The sequence below is a fragment of the Nanorana parkeri genome, unplaced genomic scaffold (genome assembly GCF_000935625.1).
Source record: "Nanorana parkeri isolate BGI_ZX_2015 unplaced genomic scaffold, ASM93562v1 scaffold103, whole genome shotgun sequence".
Lineage (NCBI taxonomy): Eukaryota > Metazoa > Chordata > Amphibia > Anura > Dicroglossidae > Nanorana > Nanorana parkeri.
In genome coordinates, this window is record NW_017306371.1 from 2,214,840 (window position 1) to 2,234,951 (window position 20,112).

Consider the following 20,112-nt stretch of genomic DNA (forward strand, 5'->3'; position numbering starts at 1 on the left):
GGTGCCTATATTTAAAAAGGAATCAACATCTTTGCCAAGTAACTACAAACCTGTAAGCTTAGCTTTTATAGCCAGAAATAGTTTTACACTGAACCACATAGCAGAGTTTCTGCTAAAAAACAATATTATAAGATGGTGACTAATATTATTAGTCAGCATGGATTCACAAAAGACTGAATTTGTCAAACAAATCTATTTAGTTTGTAAGAGGAAGTAGGCAAAACCAAGACAAAGGGTTGGTTGTGCTTGTAGATATACTTGGACTTTGCTAAAGTGTTTTCATAGTTCCTCACAAATGGCTAATGTGTAAATTAAGTCTATAGGCTTAGAAAATTCAGTCTGTAATTGGATACATACCTGGCTTAAAGACTGTAGTCTTTAATGATTTATTCCGTGAATTAACTAAGGTTGTTAGTGGAGTACCCCAAGGTTCAGTTTTGGGATCCTTACCTTTCACCTATTTATCAATTATATACCATTTGGTATTAAAAGAACCATTTCTGTGTTTGCAGATGACATCAAGCTATATAGTAGACAAAAGTCCTTACAGAATGTCTCAAGCAGACCTGAATGCACTGTTTAATTGTGCAGCTTTGTGGCAAGGTTTAATGTTGATAAATGTAAAGTTATGCAGTTGGGGACTAAAAACATGCATGTATTATACATTCTAGGGGGAGTAAAACAAGTAACTCCTTGGGAAGAGGTGATTAAGGGGAGATATGATAACTATCTATAAGTGCATAAATGATCCATATAGTGAACATAGTGAAACATTAGTTACTTTAAGGTCATTGCAAAGGACAAGGATGCACTATTTGCATCTGGAAAAAAAGGTGTAAGCTCCAAGTAGGCTTCTTCACAGTAAGAGCTGTGAAAATGTAGAATAGGCTCCCTCAGGAATTAGTTCTAACCAGCTCCGTTGATTGTTTTGAAAAAAAACTGGATTAATTCCTATATGCATAGAATATAACTAGATATTAACATTTATAAGTAATTACACAAGGGAATATCTGATTGCCTTATAAGATCAGGAAGATTTTTTTCCCTTGTTAGAACAAATTGTTAATGCTGCAAAAAAAGAGTGTTTTGCCTAATTCTGTATCAGCTGTGGGCAAGGGTTTTGTTTATGGAGGTGTTCTTTTTATTTATTCTTCTTTTTACTCTGTTGTTTGAACTTGATAGACTTGTGCCTTTTTCAACGTTATTATGTGACTATGAATGAATTGATGACAAATTGGAGTAGAGAGGAATATGCAAACATTTGTTTCCTGTTTATATTTTTTGCAGCTGATGGTAACTGGGGTCCATGGGAAGCATGGAGTAAATGTTCTCTATCCTGTGGAGGTGGCCAGCAGATTCGGACACGTATTTGTAAACATTCTGTCCGGTCTAACAACGGCCGAACATGCCCAGGGGATTCCACACAAATGTTGAGATGCAATGTTCAAGGTTGCCAGGGTGAGTTCACCTCCTCATCATTGTAAACACTTTTTATACATGTGCCAGTAATATATAGACTAGTGTCTTTTTTTTACAATTGTTTTTTCATTTTTTGTTCTGTATTGCTTGCAAAAAATTACATTCGACAGACATAATAACAACATAAATATAGAGTTTGGGATCTTAAAAATATGACCAGATATCAAGGTACTGTATATAGATCTTCTTCTTGCCACATCAAAGCAGTAACCATTGACAAAAATTGTTTCAAGGGAGGTGGGCTAGGAGATAAACAAAATGTCATCAGCATTCTTCTAGCTAGTAATAGACAGATAAATAACCACATCGTATTATCGGTTTTGAAAGTTAGAGGTGGCTCCCAGTAACTGAATAGGCATAACCAAGGTTCCTTTGGTATCTGAATCCCCAATATTTTAGTAAGGAGGGTGGTTATTTCTGTCCAATAGGACGATATATATGTACAATGCCATAAGCAATTGAACAAGTCTGCTCCTGACAGATCACATTTTGGGCATGCTTGCAAGTATGGGGTCAGAGCTTTGATATTAAAAAAATAATCATAGTCATAATACGCTTTATGCATAATGTGAAATTGCATTTCCCTCCAGGTTTCATTTGATGTACAACGTCTGACATTCTGATAGTCATGAAGTAAACTCTCATAGAGATCATTAATAAGAAATGTTTTGTACCATTTAATAAAAGAGGATTTCAATGGCTTTAAAAGGAAAGTGGTATTAAGGCGGGGTAGATCATAGAAATAAAGTAGTCTCTGCAGAGAATTAGGGGGTCTAAAATAGTATTCTTGAGTAAGTAGGAAGGATTGCGTGTTTCACTTTTCCAATAATGCGTCAATTGGTAAACATTTATAAAATGATTCCTGGAGATATTATAACGAGTGCAAAGGGAAGAGAAGGAGAGTGGTGTCTGAGAATCCTTATCAAAAGGGTTTGTCAGAGTTGAAAGTCCTTTGGCCTTCCAGTCCAGGAATACTGTATTTTCCTGTCCTGGAAGGAATTGGGGGTTACCCCTAATGGGTAAATATTGAGAAACATATGGTTGAGAGTCCAACCATAATCTGTATTTTTTCCAAGTCACTACGGTATCTCTTATAATCATGTTGTTCTTTAAATGGGAAGAAAGGTTGTAGAGTCTAGTATGGAGGATTGCTGCGAGTGCCCACGAAGCAACCAGTTCTTGTTCCAATGCAAAGTTGGAGTATCGAGACAGGCCAGTAATCCATTCAAAAGAATGTCTGAGCAGACAAGCCACGTCATAAGCTTGGATATTAGGAATACCCATGCCTCCTTCAGTTTTGGGGGACATTAATTGTCGGAAAGAAATTCGGGGACATTTAGAAAGCCATAAATATTTAGTATAGGGTGATTCAAGGAATTTGATATCTTTACACTTTAAAAAAATTGGGATTGTTTGGAGCGGATATAATAATTGTGGGAAACTCACCATTTTTATAAAGTGACTCCTACCAAAAAGCGATAGTGGGAGCGAAGTCCAATGTGTCAATTCATTTGAAAGTTTGGTTAGTAACTGGCTATAATTGAGGTAGTAAATACTAGAGGGAAGGTTACCAAACAGTCTCTTCTCACCTGTAAGTGGGCAGAGTCATTAAGTGGCTACCCCTGCACTGAAAGTGCTTGTTTTGGTTTAGAGTCTAAAACAAAGATATACCCACCTGTTCCAGTATTACCACTATGCATACAGCTGTTTCTGGCTTCTTAGCCTTAATAAATGCAAGATATATCTTTACTGGCTCTATGGTGTGGGGCTTGTGAGTCCAGGGGAGTAGCATAACCATTAAGATCACAGTGAGGAAGTACAAACATAGATTATTAAAACTTTTGTCATGCAATGTTCCATATTATAGAGCTGGAGCCTTTAAAAAGAAAAAAAAACATCGCTTCTCGGCCTTTTGGCTAAGATCAAGTGTAGTATCTGTTCTTATCAGTTTTCGGTTGGGAAAAGAACCGTCCTTGCGGGGGATGGTTACTTAGTACTCGCTGGAGTGAAAGAGCGTGTGGGGCAGCTTCCTGTGAGAGGGGAACCGCTCAGTACATGGCTTTCTGACTGAACAGATGCGAAGCTTGGTCTGGCTCGAGGGTTCGGGGGCGGCAGAAGCCCGTGGTGTTGTGCCCCCTGGGGGTGGCGTCCCAGGGGTGCGCATGGAGTCACTTGGGTGTGGGACCCCACATTGACTCACTGTGCACTTGGTCACACACCACCTTGCATTTTCTGCACATCGCCTCTTGGACAGGCCTTATGGCTAGTCCGGGGCAATATTTTTGCACTCCGGCCCCTAAGGCCTGTCAGCGTGGTGCACTGGCACTATTATTATTTATTGCACTCTATGCACGATGCACGATTGATTTTTTGATTGAAATTTTACCCACAGATTGCTGAAGGTGCAGGTTCCTTCGGGGCCTATTCCTGATGCTGTGAGGAGATTCTGTGCCCTTTACGGGGTTCTCTGTCTCCTCCCACCCAGGAGGTGGGTCTCTTTTCGGGAGAGCCCACTTGCCAAGTACTATGGGGGACCTGTTTCGGCAGGTCCCCAAAAGAAATGGTCCATCAGCCTTCGGGTTGGTGGACCAAAGTATCTCAACCCCCGTCAGGAGCCTTGCGCCCCGGGGGGTCGGGAAATGGGTCCCTTCTTTATTGAAGGACCTTGCACCCTTGTGCACATTTTTGTGTGCTGTGATTTCACGGTTCACTTTTTTTGTTCACAGGGGGAAGTTTGTTTAAACGCATGTCCACGGGCTTAAAAAAACAAAAAACGAAAAAAAAACACCCATTACATTTTAAAGTGATTACTGTACATGCCAGAATATGCATATTCTAACATAACTTAGTGGTGACTAGAGTACATTTAAGCACCTTTTTCTAGTCTGATGCAGTTACCATTGGAAGCCAAGGTTAAGCAGTACTTCCAAAGCAAGTGGTTTGGTAAAAATATATTGTACTATAGATTTCTTGGGTAGTATAACAGGCTACTATAAACAGGCATACATAGTTGCCAACATTTGAAAATGATTGGGGGGGACCTTAATGGTCCAAAGAGAAAAAAATGAGGGTCACAAAGTGCTCCAGTGTTGGCGTGATCAAAAAGTCGCTGCAGCCAATACTAAATGCGTGGCATCACAACATATGGCTTGCTTGCTCCATCATTGGTGTCAGTGGAATAAAATAAACCCTCATTGTTGGCATTTGTGAAATAAAGTAAACCCATTAGTGTCAGTGGAAGCAAGAGGAAGGAAATCACTCCTCCTGACAGTGGTAGAATATTTGAAGTGCTGGGTGGCAGAACGCTGACACCCTGCCAACAGAACATAAATATTGTGTGACAGTATCCAAAATTCCAGGACCGTCCTTCATAATCCAACTTCACACAATGCAAAATAATAAATTTGTGCACTGTTGTGCGTTGTAATAACAAGTGTTGTTTGTCCAGTTTAGGCAACTTGCAGAGATTTTGTATTACATTCAAAATGAATAGGATGTTTAACATAAGGTGTGAATCAGTCATCACATTGCAATACAACCACAAAACAAAATAACAGTGGGTCTTTTTAGGTGTCATTCCAAGAATGAGAGGAACTCAATTACATAAAAATAAAAGATCATATATTTTTTAAAAATAATACAATAAAACAATGTTAAGACATATAAAAGCATTGCTCATGCTAGAATGTATACCAGCAACATCTTCCTTCACATTATTAATAACTTATCCAAACATCATACCTTCATGGATCCTACCAGCACATTACATTGCAAATAAAAAAAAAAGTGTTATGTTATGCAGCCACACCTGTATCATAAAACACACTCCCCCCTCCCTTCCCAATGTTTAGGTAGGCTGCAGGGCAGGGGGTAATGTGATACTGTGATAGTGCCACAGACTGCCTCCATCTTGCAGCCATCAAAGCAATACAGGCCCCCACAGCCATTTTCATGTAGGCACCTGAGCCAAAGGGGTTGATTTACTAACCTAAACACACACACACACCAGGTGTGTGTGATTTTCACACAGCAAAACGTATTTATCAACCAAAAAGTCTCTAAAAGCATATTTCCACTAATGCCATATATGGAAAAATCATGCACATGATGCATATATAATGCTGCTTCACAGTTTAGACAAAAATGGTTAGCTCATGCATTTACATTCCTGCATTCATCAACGCAAGCAACATAACATAGAGCTAATTTACACCACATTACCTTGCAATTCATTGCAGGGCTTTGAACAACACACCTGCTGGGTGTGTACACACTACAAAGGTGTTTCGATTCCTCCCATAGATCATGCTGGGAGGGAACACACTACAGAGGTGTATACACGTTCGTGGTGTGTTTAAAAGGTTAGTAAATCAACCCCAAAGAGTCAGCTTTCAAAGGAACCTCAGAAAGCTTCATCCTTGTTTTAAAGTCACAGATAGACTCACAACAGAGCAATATACTCTCTCCTACACAACTGTATGTAAAGGAGAAGGGGTATGGTGGGGAGAAGAGGTGGCATGATGGAGGAGAAGTGACCTGAGGGATGTAACTCCCCTCTTTTGTTAGTGTCTACTGCAAAGGTTTGAGGCTGGCTGATACTTCAGGAGAATGGCCAATGCCACTTGTAAACATAGAAGCCGGCAGAGGAAGTTTTCCACTACCCGCTTTACCTGCAGCCCTGACTTATAATATCATATAATGGAGAGTGTGGCAGAGGAAGCAAGTAGTGGAAAATTTCCTTTAGTGGCTTCTGTGGCATATACTGAATGAATGTGTGTGTGTTTTTCAACTATACACTGTATAACTGTAGGCCTGGCGTTTTCCATTATTTTATGTGTGCCCCTCTGTGTCTCCATTTTTGTTGACTAGGAGGAGTTCAGTCTATAAGAGGAACATTGGTGGGAACCATTAATGATGTTGACCTTCCCATTGCACAGCTAAATGGTTCTGTTTCCAACAATTCTGAATCTCATGCTAGCACAATAAAAGCAACATTCACCACCATCCCTAAAACTCTGGGTAAGTTTTTACTTTTTCATTTAGTAAAGTGTGTACTGATTTGAATGCCTGAATGTTCTATAAAAAGTAATATGCAGATGTATTGATAAACAAGCTGTAAACTAGAAAGCTCATATTAAAATATGTTTTTTTTTTCACATGAAGTCCCCTTTCCATATATAAATATAAGATTTCCTTACTTAAAAATCTAAATATTGTGATATAGGGCTCAGATACTGATGAATTTTGGCCTTACGGCCTTGGCATGCTCAGTGTTTATAGCTGGTGGCAATACAGCAAAACTATGGAATGTTGTGTAGCTGCTAGTTATAGAAAATAATTTCTCCAGTCTGGGCAATAGAGTCTAATTGCTTCCTCCAGCGATCCATTAATGCACAGGAATGCATAGGCCAGTATGGCACTGCAGACTGTAAACACTACATAGCCAGGTTGGGGGAGCCAAAGAGTAGATGTCAAACTAGCATATGCAACACAGCTTTGTCTCTCCTTTATCTTTGTCTCTGACAGACTGTAGAGAGAAAAAGTGTAATATCAAAAATAGTGTAATTCATAGTATTATTGGGCAGCATGTTACAATTTAAAGTGTTACAAAAACATTTGTATCTATAATATTCATATTCTTGTTCCCAAATTTTTTTTTCCCTCTATTTATCTTTGGTGAGTTATATATTGTAATGCTTAGTATTGAAGGTTAGCCTACCCATTGCATTACAGACCACTTGGGAACACATGTATAAGCACATATATAGGCACAGCCTTATTGGGTAGGGTTAGAGTATGGTTAAATAAGGAAGGCATTAGGGTTAGGCTTATAGTTAGGGTTTTCTTTCCCTTTTGACTTTTATTGTTTAATTCAACTTAATTTCATCAAAAAGTAAGGGGTCCCAATTTTATACTCTACCTACTGATAAATACCTTAGGATGATATTCTTTTCCAGATGGAGTTTTTTTTAGGGGAAAGGAGTGGTATCAGTGTTATGCACTTTTTATGGGCCTTCTGGGATGTACTGGCTATGAGTTATTCTGCCGTGAATTATTGCAATTAACAGAAACAAAATATTCTTAAAGATGTGATACAAAAGTTGATGTTATTATTTTACACCAAACTTACAATCACAAACATACAATCACACAGAGCAAAAAAAAGTTGGTAAATGATCATTGCTGAATGAATTAATGTGAGTGTCAGGAGTTGTAAATAAAGTACATAGCAGAATGCATATTGATATTACAATTTTGAGCCCTGTGATGCACTTTAGAAAATGAAAAAGTGCATGATTATTTTTATTTAAAAATGACCACAAGGTGTTAAATATATAATTTTGTAATATTTTATAGGAAAAAATGTGAAGATATAATTTAATTTTCATATTTTCTTCTCTTATTTGTTAAGCATGCTATTAAAAGAAAGACAAATATTTCTCTTAAGACCTCTTAATTTCTGTATTCACAAATTTGTAAAAGGTTAATATTATTTAAAATGTACATACTGCAAAATGGCAAAACAATTGTCTGTCAAGAAGCAACCAAATAGCCCTGGTTATGAAGCAATTAATTTAATAAATTAAGACATCCATCTTGTGCTCATTTATTTATGTTTACATTTAATACATTTTAGGTAATTCTATGAGAAATCTTGCATCTTTGTTGAATCCCATATATTGGACAGTAGCAAAAGAAAGAGGGGAAGCAGTAAATGGATTTACTCTGACAGATGGTGTATTTATAAGAGAATCTCAAGTGGAATTTGCAACAGGTATGTGGATGAACAGTTATGCAAATTTAGCTAACATGGATCAGGAATAATTAGCAGTTTGCTTTTATACTTTCACTTTTAACTTTATTTTTAATTAACTCAGAACTGATGCAATGTACATGTATCATAACAATAAATTGTTCACAAAAAGCACCTCTTATCAATTACACTTTAACGTACAAAAAAGAGGCCATTTCATAACAAAACGATCCAATTTGTTTTCAATTCATGTAGAATACCATTAAAAGCATTACATGATAATATCTATTTATGTCTTGCGGATTATTGCAGGAGAAATCCTGAGAATCACTCACAACGCTCGTGGTCTTGATGCTGACGGTTTCCTCTTGCTGGACACAGTGGTGACAGGATATATTCCTCTACTCCCAACTTCTACTAACTTTAAATTAAAGGTGACATTGGCAGATAACTGTAACTATCAGTTTTTTTTAACCAATTTCTAACTATAAATCATTTAATACATCAACCAATGGTTTTGAAAAGTCGGTATGGGTCTCTGCTATTGATGATAGTTATTCAGCAGGTGCTCAGTGGCTGCATAAACACTTGTTGCACAATGTACACTTCAGTACAAAAAAGCCAGGTGGGATATACATAATTACAGTTGTTTTAACCAATACAATTTCAACAAAGTATTTTATTACTGTACTATTGATAATAATAATAATCATCATCTTTAGCTATTATTATTGTGACACACCACCTCACTTAAATGTTTTATGTGGCTCGCAAGTTGACAAAAATTCATGTCCTCTGATCTATACAATCTGTTTTACATTGTAGATATTCCCAAATATTTACATATTTGTATAACATTTTCTTACAGGAAGAAAGCAATATCTATAGTTTGTTTTATTTGTTATGTATATATTTAACACTTAACATGATTTTTTTGTAGGGTTACACAGAGGATTATGTCCAGACTGGCCTTGGGCAACTCTATGCATATTCAACAAGAATGTTCTATCTGGATGAAGTGAGTGTGCCATACACTTGGAATCACACTGTCATTTATGACCCCAGCCATGGAAAAATGCCTGTCATGGTGGAGACTTTGCATGTGTCTTCCATAGGAGCAGATTACAACCCACTAGAAGAAACACTAAGCTTTCAAATGCATGCTTTCATCTCCAAAGGTATGAATTATGGCTGGAATAAGAACCTTTTGCAGTAAACACAAATCAGAAATTGTTCTGCTCTTCATATATTGCATCAAATTTGCATGTACCACAGTATCTTCTGTTGCTCACTGTTTGGACCTTGTAGGCAGCTCTTTTTTCTCCTACCTTTTAAAAGTAGTGTACTTATGCAGATGCTTTTATAGATTGTGAAGATAGCAATTTTCACTGTGCTTTCTTCCTGACTACTTCCCTGTTCAATGAGAATATAATTTTTGGCTCCTGAGACACTCTTTGGAGAAATTGACAGTGCTTAGCCATCAGGTCATTAAAGTTAGGCCCCTAGTAAGTAGTTTTGTATGTCACGGTGGAATACGAAAGGGGGGTTTTTGGCTAATAAAATAATATCAGGTATTCTGTAATTTTCAGCATGACTTTTAGCATTTTAAAATAGTTGACAGGCATACTTTATTAGTAGGCAGAGTATAGAACATCTAAAAAATGAGAAAGAAAAAAACATCAGCCAAGAAGACCTATTTAGGTAAGGAACAAGCCTAGAATTTGGTTTAAAGCATGGGTGCTACTTTGAAAGAACCTAGTATGAATAGATAACTCCAAAACAGATGGCTTAGGTGATTTTAAAAAAAACAGTCAATGTGTACATAATTCATGTATGCTTTCATTGCATCTTAACCATTAAGCCTACAACTAAAATTGTAAGCATTAACATAAAAAATTGACTTGGCCTAAATATTGTTAAGGTAACAACAGTACTGAAATGCAGCTTGTGGTCCTTGCAAATTACTGTATTCGTTTTTAGATTTATTTATTAGTTTTCATATTTATCCCTGTGTTCCTCAGCAGTTTCCTTGGACTATAAGCCCAGGCTATACATAGAGCCAAAACATTTGCCATAATTGAGATTAGGGCTCTCCCAGTGCTAAGGCAAACTCAGATAATTTAACTGGCATTGGAAAAGCCTCTACTACTCATTGAAGTACTGGCATTTAAATGGGGCTTAATGCAATGAGGGAGTAGGGCATAATTTAAACTTGAGCAGAGGTAAGGCCCATGTACAGACAAGGCCTAGAACATAAGGGATTTTGTAAAGACAGAAAGCCAGGTAAATCTCAAATGTATTATAACATAACCAGTTTTTAATTCAGGCAAATTGGCTACATCCCCAAATCTATGGTATATGTCCATAGACCAGGGCCCTTTTTTGCTGTTCATAAGAGTATAAAGAGTAGTATTTCCAAAAATATTTAAATGAGATTAAAGAATATGATTTAAACATGGTTGTGTTTTAATGTAGCACATACTCAATTCATGATTGGTCCTTTAACATTTGACATACCAATATTTATTTTTTCATAGGTGACATTGATAATCAGTGTCCTCCTGGATTTAGTTATGATATCTCAGGACTTTATTGTGCAGGTAATTAAAATAATTATGTTTTATTTTTGATAAAATGTTAAAATTAACCAATTTTTCTCACTTTTGAAAAAAATCCAAACAACATAATCTCTATTTTTTTTCTGCCCAACAACTTTTGTGCATTATATACATTTAAAGTTATTAGGGTTGAGTGCTCTTACAGTTTATAACTGTGAATTGGAATGTTTCAGAAATGTTAAACTTGTTTATAAATATTTATTAAACACATTAAACACTGGAAGATATTGTACCTGAGGGCCTACCCTTGCCTTTTGATATTTTAAGACTCAAATGTTGTCTCCCAAATAATAGGTTTTTCTCATGCACACAAATTAGACACGCAATGGAGTTGGATTCTTAGTTTCATAACTGCTGCAGATGAAGTTAATGTGTTAATAAATGGCAGCTTGTGCTGTGCATTATGGTATGATTTCACCCAATGCACCCCAGTGCACATCTACAGCAAGGGGAAAACACACTCACACTGCAGAACTCCACAACACATTTGCCATTGGTTGTGGAGTGCTGCATTAAAAAAGCATCATGTGTGTTTAAGTGTATGTAAACCCAAGCAATGGACTTCCAATGGTAAGCATACCATTGAAAGCATTTTGTTTAAAAAGTGCAAAAAAGATCTATTGATTCTGTCAGAATCCAGTGAGCTAGCATTGATATCAGTTACTTGTATTCCCAGCTCTCTTTGAAGACTACAGCCCTATGTTAAGAAGTGGAGGGTATGTGAGTTTCTTCTTTATTCCAAAAACACTTGTGCTAGGGTGACAATGCGGCTTCTGCTTAGATGCAGTATGGTGAGTGAATGTTGTCAGCCTAGCACAGGAAGTATGCAATTGGCAGGATCACCAGGTGAAAATAAGCTTTTAAAAAAACAAATGCAGCCATCACATATTAGGACTGTTAGGCTGCAGTATATTAAATATTTGTTCTTGGGTTTAGATACATTTTCTTCAGTGGGAAATTCAGATCTTAGGTACTTTAACTGCTTAAATAATAAGACAATGTATAGCCACCAGTGCAACATGTTTTTAACATTTGCAGGGTTAGTAACAAAAGGGTGAAGAGATTGGAGGAGGCAGGAGAAGTGAACAATCTAGGACAACATAGCTGAACTGGAAAGTGAGCTGAATTGGAGAAGTTTTCCAAATCCGGTATGTTGTCCTCGATTGTTCACTGCTCCTGCCTTCTCCAAACTCTTCACCCTTTTGTGAATAACCCTCTCGGTGATAAAAGCTGGCAGATAGTTAGGAATGATTCAATACTAAAATATTTCAGACATTTATCAAGCTTTATACCACTTGTTATTTGCTGCACACATTTACCCCATATTTGACACATTGAAAGTGAGGATTGTAGCTCAATTTGGTATTCTCAGCTGGCATTCTCCATCTGCACCTGTCACTCACTGCAAAAATGTAGGATGAATATGGTCAAATCCAGACACATACATTCAATATAATGTTGACGAATACACCCCTAACTCTAATACTCAGATTGATAAATAACTTAACCAGTGGATGCAGGCCACTCCAGAGGTAATGGAACAAGAGAAGCACTTGCTAAAAATATTGCATTTTATTTTTTTATTGTGCATACTATGCCTCACCAGTCTGACAAGTTAAATTTGATCCTACTGTTTATGATTATGCTATAAATGTTATTAGCCTTTGGCGCATTTTGAACATGGTATTGAAATATGACAACATTTTAAGAGAAACTGGACTCTGCAAGCTGTGCCAAAAAGGCAGAAAGAGGTAAAATGACTAGTCACCAGCATTGTCTATGGTCTCCCTGCAGCTGCTTTCTCCCCATTTATGACTTATATACAGGGCCGGATTTCCTACAAGGCCAATGAGGCCTGGCCACGGGCCACCAGGGAGTAGAGGGGAGGCACAGCCGCAGGGTGGGAAGTTGTTTTTCTACATTTAGCCCTGCTTCTGGCAAGCAGGGCTAAATGTAGAGCGTGTAAGCCGCCACTCATCCATTCCACGCACCCCCCCATGGTCGGCCCTCACCTCCGGCTGCCTCTGTCCCCACTGGCCACCTCCCTCCCCACCGTGGTTTTCAGGGTCCCCCAGCAAATTAGTTCAGGGTGGAGAGTGGGAAGCAGAGCGGAGAATGTCCGTTTATCGCTCTTCTCTATCTGAGCACTGAGACGGGAGAGCTGCACTCGAAGCCTTCCCATCTCAGCTGTCACAGGAGTTCCAGCACAGTACTGTGATCAAACTCCTGTATTCGAGGTGACAGGTTAAATAAAGAGAACCTGTCACCTTCAAATGCTATTACACAGGTGTTTATTAGCTCCTGTGTGATAGCAATAAAGTTAAGTGAAAAAAATAAAAAACTTTTAAAAAAATTGATAAAAAGTAAAAAATAATAAAATGAATCAAAATTTTAAAAAATAATTAAAACATATAAAGAAATAATAATTCAAATAAAAAAAATTTAAAAAATTTAAAAGGTGATAAAAAGTAACACATTATAAAATAAAAACATAAAAAAGTAAAAAAATAATAAAGAAAAAAAAGTTAAAACCAACCCTGCCGCTCCCGCCATCTGGTTGCCATTCTTTATTAGGGGTGTTTGGCGGGGACGGGTGAGCATTGAGGAACCTGGCCTTGGGGCATCAGAGAGAGTAAATCCGGCCCTGCTTATATAGCTTGCTCCGCACTGACTCTCTTTAAGGAGGTGGCCATCTTGGTAGAGTGAGGGCTTTTGCTTCCTCATGTCAAAGCCCCCAGAAAGAACAGTGACCAGCACAGTAGTGACATCACCAAATCTCATTCCATATCTCAAGAGGCTAGCAGTCAGAGGCAGTAGTGCCTTACCCTAACACTGCAAATATACAGCTATGAGACTGTAGGATGCCTAGGCATCCTCACATACCAGTAAGTGCACTGTTTTCAGAAGGAATTCCAGCAGATTAAAGGAACATTCTTTAGAGTACCGCATAGGAACAATAAACATTTCTAAATGTTCATAATAACACGGCTAAAAATCTTCACTTTTCAAATTCAATTCCACTTTAAATATTCAAGAGAAGTGCTTTTGATATAGTCAGCAGATTAATATGACCTACTATTCCACTTGACCTAAAATTACCCTGCCAGATCAAGTGGAGGACATACTGGTGTTTTTTGACCACCCTTGGGGCAGCATATCTTCTGATTACTGTACACCCAGTTACTGATTACTGAAGTCCCACAAGGTTTTAAATATCAGCTCTGCTAACCTAGCAAGTTTATGTCTGGGTAGGGAGAGGGGCAAAAAGAGAGGTACTGGAAGAAGTATGGTTTGGGGAGGATGAACAATAGCTATTGTGACAATAGCTCACAGTTAGCAGGTGACTGCATGCCACCAGAGGCAGGACACTGTCTCCTTGGCTTGATCAGATGGCTGTGATGTGTATACATACCTCCCAACTGTCTCAGATTCTGCTCCTTTGTGTCAGTATATTAACAAAATTCCAGCATCCCACATATGCAGGACATATTCCATTGCTGGGTGCTGGGACTTATTAAGGTCAATGCAGCCAGCATTGACCTTATGCAAGTACTGCTAGGATGGATGGATGATCTCTTGTCTGGCAATACATTGATAGTACCAGAACTGACATAATTCGTTGTGAGGTAGCATAAGACTTGGGACCTGCATTTCCCAAGTAAGTATTAATGGCTTATGGGCCGGGGGGTTATTAAATCTCATTGACACCGATGCTGGGCATGGGAGGTTATCAAATTCCACTGACACTAATGCTAGGAAGGGAGGATGTTTATTGAGTCCCACTAACACCATTGCTTAGGGTGAGAGTTTGTTCATTGAATCCCACTGACACAAATGCTAATGGGGATGTTTGTTGAATCCCACTGACACCAATGAAAGGGAGGGGGGTGTTAATTTAATCCCACTGACATTATTGCTAAAAGAGGCGGGTTATTTCAACCCACTGACACCAATGAAAGGGAGGGGGGTTATTGAATCCCACTGACAACAATGCTGGGGAGGTGTTTTTATGTAACCCAACTCCATGCTGTTTATTTTTAACCCTACCTTCCCTGACTGAGGGGCATGTTTTCTCCACTGGTGCTGGACTGTTTTTTTTCCTCCTGCTGACACTGGGATATTTTTGTTCTCTCACTGACACTGGGATGTATTTTTTTCTCTCACTGATGCTGGGGTATTTTCACCTCCCCCTGATTCTGGGGCATCTTTTTTCTTCCCACTGGCACCAGGGAATGTTCTTCTTCCCACTGATGCTGGGGCATTTTAAGATAGGCTCATACAAAGTGTAAGCTCTATATTATGTAAAGATACAAATACTTGATGTCATTGTTTTCATCCTTTCATTTCAGTACTGCTGATCTCCTGTAGATTATTTCAGTCTCTTTCAGTCTACATACATCCACTCTAGCGTCATTAGGCTTTCTAATGGTAACAAGAGTGGAACATGCCTGTTTATAGTGTATTGAAAAGCCCACTCATAGTCACTGGCTTCTATTGGAAGCCACTATGACAGGGTGACAATGCAGGAGCATGTTTGGAAGACAGCGATAGAGTTGTCCCCCTATAACAGGAGGTGTAGGAACAAGGTTTTTCATTGCAGGATGACCAGTTATTATTTTAAGCTGCATATTTAAAAATATTGAAAATTATATTAACATGTTAAAGCTTATATGACATTTTAGTGATTTGGTTTACATACATTTAAATGAGTGTCCATGTAAAAGCTTATGCAGTCCATCACTAATATATGAAACTAAAAAGAGGCTAAAGCTGGGTCAGGTAAGATTCATAATGGTTTGAATTAATTGGGGTGAGCAGGTTTGTACGTTGATGAACTTGTGTATCATGAATATATATTTTTTTTTTTAAAGGACTATGTAAAGTTGATATAGCTATGTCTGGATTATCAATAGATATTCAGTCTTATGCTTAAGTACTTAGAATGGTATGTTTCAAATCAAATTCAGTTGTATGTTTTTAAAGGGGTCGTGTTAGTTAGGAGATTGTTGTTTTCATGTCTTTTTAAAGGATAAATAAATATGTTGTTATTATATAACTAATGTAGAAGTAGGTGTACATGTATTCCTAATGAATTGCTTGGTGAGTGTATTCTTTCCTTTTGATCAGTAGTCAACATACAAGGGATTAATGAAATAAATAAATAAGTCCTTTAACTTAGAAAAATCAATGCAGCTCTGACTGCAGAAATAATATTATTAAAGATGATTTTTCAATTGACTGTTAATATAATAGTGCTTACTGGCAAGTTTTGGCTTGAAGTTATGTGAAAAACAAGTTAGTTTCTTTTAATATGAGTCAGATGGTTTGCCCTCTAGGTTTTTCCACAAAAGGTTTTTTTATAACATATGTTTATTGAATATTTCAAGATGACGATGAATGTGCCATCAACAGTCCATGCTCGCAATCTTGCCATAATATTATGGGGAGTTACTACTGTTCATGTCCTAAAGGCTTCATGACTTCAGCAGATGGAAGGACATGTCTTGGTAAGCTCTATTTCATAATTGTATGTTTATATCTTATTATTTTAGTTACTATTAAGCCCATCAACCTTGTGCATATGGATGCAGAGTTTCCATACCATGAGTAGTGTAAGTCAAAGTGAAGGACATTTTAAAAAGAAAATGGAAACCTTATAAATATTGCCTTGAAATAATAATATGCTGAAAAGAATATGCAGGTGCGTGTGATCCCAAACACATTAGATAAGTGTATTTACATATATGTCTGACTGAGATACACATACATACCGTGTGTGTGTATATATATATATATATATATACACAGTATATTTCACAAAAGATGGATGCTGAATTTCCCCCTTTAGTTATCCACTCCACAAACTCCTCCGTGTGCTCTGGCTGTATTGCATGCCCATGTGCCTGAGAGAAAAGGCAGATGTACCCTGCCTCTCTAAAAGGCGACTTGACCACCGCTTTGTCCTGTGGATGCAGAACCTGCTTACCCCGCTACCAAATAGACATGTAAACTGCTGAAAAATTCGGTCTGGATATTTTGTTATTTCGGGATTCGGATCCGACATTCAATTTGGTTCGGGTTTCGGATTCGGACGAAATCTGAATTTGCATTAGTTCCGGATGAGTTTACGAATATTTGTTGCGAATACCACAGAAAACCAAATACAGATATTAATACTAAAGCTGAATCTCCTAGTCCCGAATGCCATTCGGATCCCAAATGCCATTCGTGAGCTCTCAAAGGCCATTCGGGTCTGGGAGCCATATGCATATATTACTAAAGCTGAGGCTCATGGATGCCGAGGGACATGCCATTGCTGGAGCAGAGGAGACAGGCTGAAGGGACCGGTCTAGGAACCAGCTGGGGTCATGGTTTGGGTGATTATATCTCTGTTATTGTAGCTCCCTAGACAAAACAAACACTGAACCCTTGCAGTGTGGGGTAGGTCCACATCAGGGGTTAAGATTGAATTTGCCTGGAGTTGTTCTTTAAGCCTCTGTATGGTATCTTAATATGGAGTCATTTGCCTGCTGTTTTGTTAGCACTTTTCTACTCCAGCATTCTGTCTTTTCTCCAGTATTTTTTCTTGAAATTCTGTCTCCCACTCTGCGTCCTCTATCCGTGGTCTATTTCTAGTCTACAGCCAGCTCCAAATATGCCCCCTCTTAACCCTCCCCAAAGTCCCCTCTTTCTTTCCTGTTCTGTCTGTGCAGTAATGAATACAAGGGTATGAATTAACCTTTGCATATACAGTATGTAACATTATCCTGTTTACACGCATCGTGCTGTGTCAGCTGTTGTAGTAATCTTAGTAGTATTTCAGTTATTTAAAAAATATTCAAGATGCATGCATACATGATTGTATACAAGACATTAGTTAAGATACACAAATCACAAGCCATTTCTGCAAACATTAATGATAAATATGTTTTTTCCTAATGAATAAAAGGTTTATGACGCATTTCTTCCAACTTACTATGTAGAGGATTGCACGGTACAGTTAAAACACAAATATTGAAACTACTCCTCTGTACACAGGGTGGGGAAATACATCTCTGTGTGTTTTTAGAGCAACTAGTTAAAGCTGTTTTGCTTTAATAAAATTATAGACAAAAACATATGCTTTTCCTTTATAAATCGAAGTCACAGTATACAGTAGTTAAATTTTAAAAGCCTTTTACTGCCGTAGAAAATGTTAAAAACAAAACTTAGCAACTAAGGCACCATGTTTACTATTTTGTATGTGGAGAAAGCAAATAAGACATTGTTGTGTAACATGTTGTTACTTATGGTGCACAATGAATCAGGACACCTTAAGTTCAACATTTTTTTCTTTAGAATGGTTATGAGGATTATTTGTGAAAATTCTTTATGTCTCCAGTGAAAAATTGGGGTTATTGATTAGGCCAAACTGCAATGACTACAAGCACAATACACTAACCCATAGAATATAGAAAATCAGATTTGACTGAGATCACTAAAAAGAGAATCACCATTTTATAATAGATTATTTAAGCTTACATACATTCATAAGGCAGCACATAAGGCAGCACAATAAAAGGCACATTGGATCTAATTTGTCTTTAAAGCCACTTCATAACAAAAACAAAACAAAAAAAAACTGCTGACAAGTATTAAGTGCAGACACCTAGAGGTGCCTCCATATACTAATTCAGTCTCTTCTCTCTGACCAAATGCTGCCCCTCCCTTAGAAATGAGTGTTGGTCTTTCTAAGAAGAAATTATTTCTTGTTAACACTATTTTTATGCTTTAATCAAAGGCTACACACCTCCATTGCTCACTGTGCATATCGCTATGCCCATGCTCAAGGATGCAGAGCTAGTAAATCTGGCTAACACAAAATTGACTGTGACTGTTCATGTCACACAACACTGCAGCTACATCCAACTCCAAGCCTACCTTAGCACCTGGTCACAACAATCAGGGGATGAATTTCAGTGCACTATTGTAGTTTTCCCCAACTTTCCTGCTCACATTTCTACAACTTAAAGAAGCACTCTGACTTTAGTCATCAAAATAGATCTATTTACATATATATCGTTTAGGGCCTCCTAGCTTGTACATAGTTCTCCAGTTGAGCCATATTGGTAAGTCAATTGAAACATGTAGATAAGGCTGCAGTACGATTCTGATTACTTTAATATGTAGATAAGGCTACAGTACGATTCTGATTACTTTAATATGTAGATAAGGCTGCAGTTCGATTCTGATTACTTTCGAGTCGACTTGCTGTCAGGAGCAATTTCTTACTATTTGTGCATACATGATAAAATCTGAATTTGTGGCTAAAAAACTGCTTAAAACCCTCAACAATGATATAGTTTCTGAAAGCAGAGGCCTTGTAGAATAAAAAAAATGCTAGTTGCAAATTTTATATCACACGGTATTTGCGCAAATGTTTATCAAACCAGTACTTTTAGTATAAAATACACTAAAATGAAATTCAGTGCGCAGAAACAGAATATAATACCCATTTTTTTGGGTAAGATATAAAAGACGGGGTCACACCGGGTAAATAGACACCAAACATGTCAAACCTTAAAATTGCATTGACCCTAGCATTATTGCTCTGACGTTTGTGGTGATATGTAACATGAGTGTGCAATTTTCGTTTTTGTGTGTAGATGCACCCAACATGTACTTTAAAAAACATTTGTGGGAGCTCAGGGTGGGGGGGGGGGCACACTCCACCGAACAGTACAAATGATCCAGCGGCTGTATAGACGTTGGATCATTTGTATTTGAACAGCCATCGCCGTGTTCTTGGTATAACCGCTTAAAGGGGCCGGCCATAAAAATACCTCAAGGCCTTCACTGTAGTGTGTTCTTCATTAAATTGGTGATACCTGTATAAATGCAATGCAAGGGAAACAAAAGTGCAATAAAAAAATACAAAGACTATCAAAAAACAACTATTTATACCTACAGTATATTTATTACACTGCAGAGAGAGATTGTGATTTGAATATTTAATGTGTTATAGATATTGATGAATGTACACTGGAAGAGTCTGTGTGCCGCAAAAATCAAGAGTGTAAAAATACCATTGGTTCTTATAATTGTGTGCTGAAGTGTGGAATGGGACTCACAGCTGCTTCTAATGGCCTGGACTGTCAAGGTACTGTTTCTGTAAATGATTGTGCTAACATATTTTTATTAACATTATTCAATCATGTTAAATGTCATTAAGAAATCGTTTTAGATTGGTTTCAGCCAGTATTTTAGCTCAGCGGTAAGCAG

At 37.7% G+C, this 20,112-nt stretch overlaps 1 protein-coding gene across 1 annotated transcript in view; it reads left to right on the forward strand.

The window, feature by feature from the left end:
- Positions 1–20,112, forward strand: part of HMCN1 (hemicentin 1) — a 225,361-nt gene that overhangs the window by 192,086 nt on the left and 13,163 nt on the right. The window contains exons 93-100 of the mRNA XM_018552966.1: positions 1,288–1,458; positions 6,349–6,498; positions 8,117–8,254; positions 8,546–8,667; positions 9,174–9,411; positions 10,771–10,833; positions 16,239–16,358; positions 19,856–19,990. Coding sequence (XP_018408468.1) covers positions 1,288–1,458; positions 6,349–6,498; positions 8,117–8,254; positions 8,546–8,667; positions 9,174–9,411; positions 10,771–10,833; positions 16,239–16,358; positions 19,856–19,990 — 1,137 coding nt within the window. The remainder of the gene's footprint in view (positions 1–1,287; positions 1,459–6,348; positions 6,499–8,116; positions 8,255–8,545; positions 8,668–9,173; positions 9,412–10,770; positions 10,834–16,238; positions 16,359–19,855; positions 19,991–20,112) is intronic.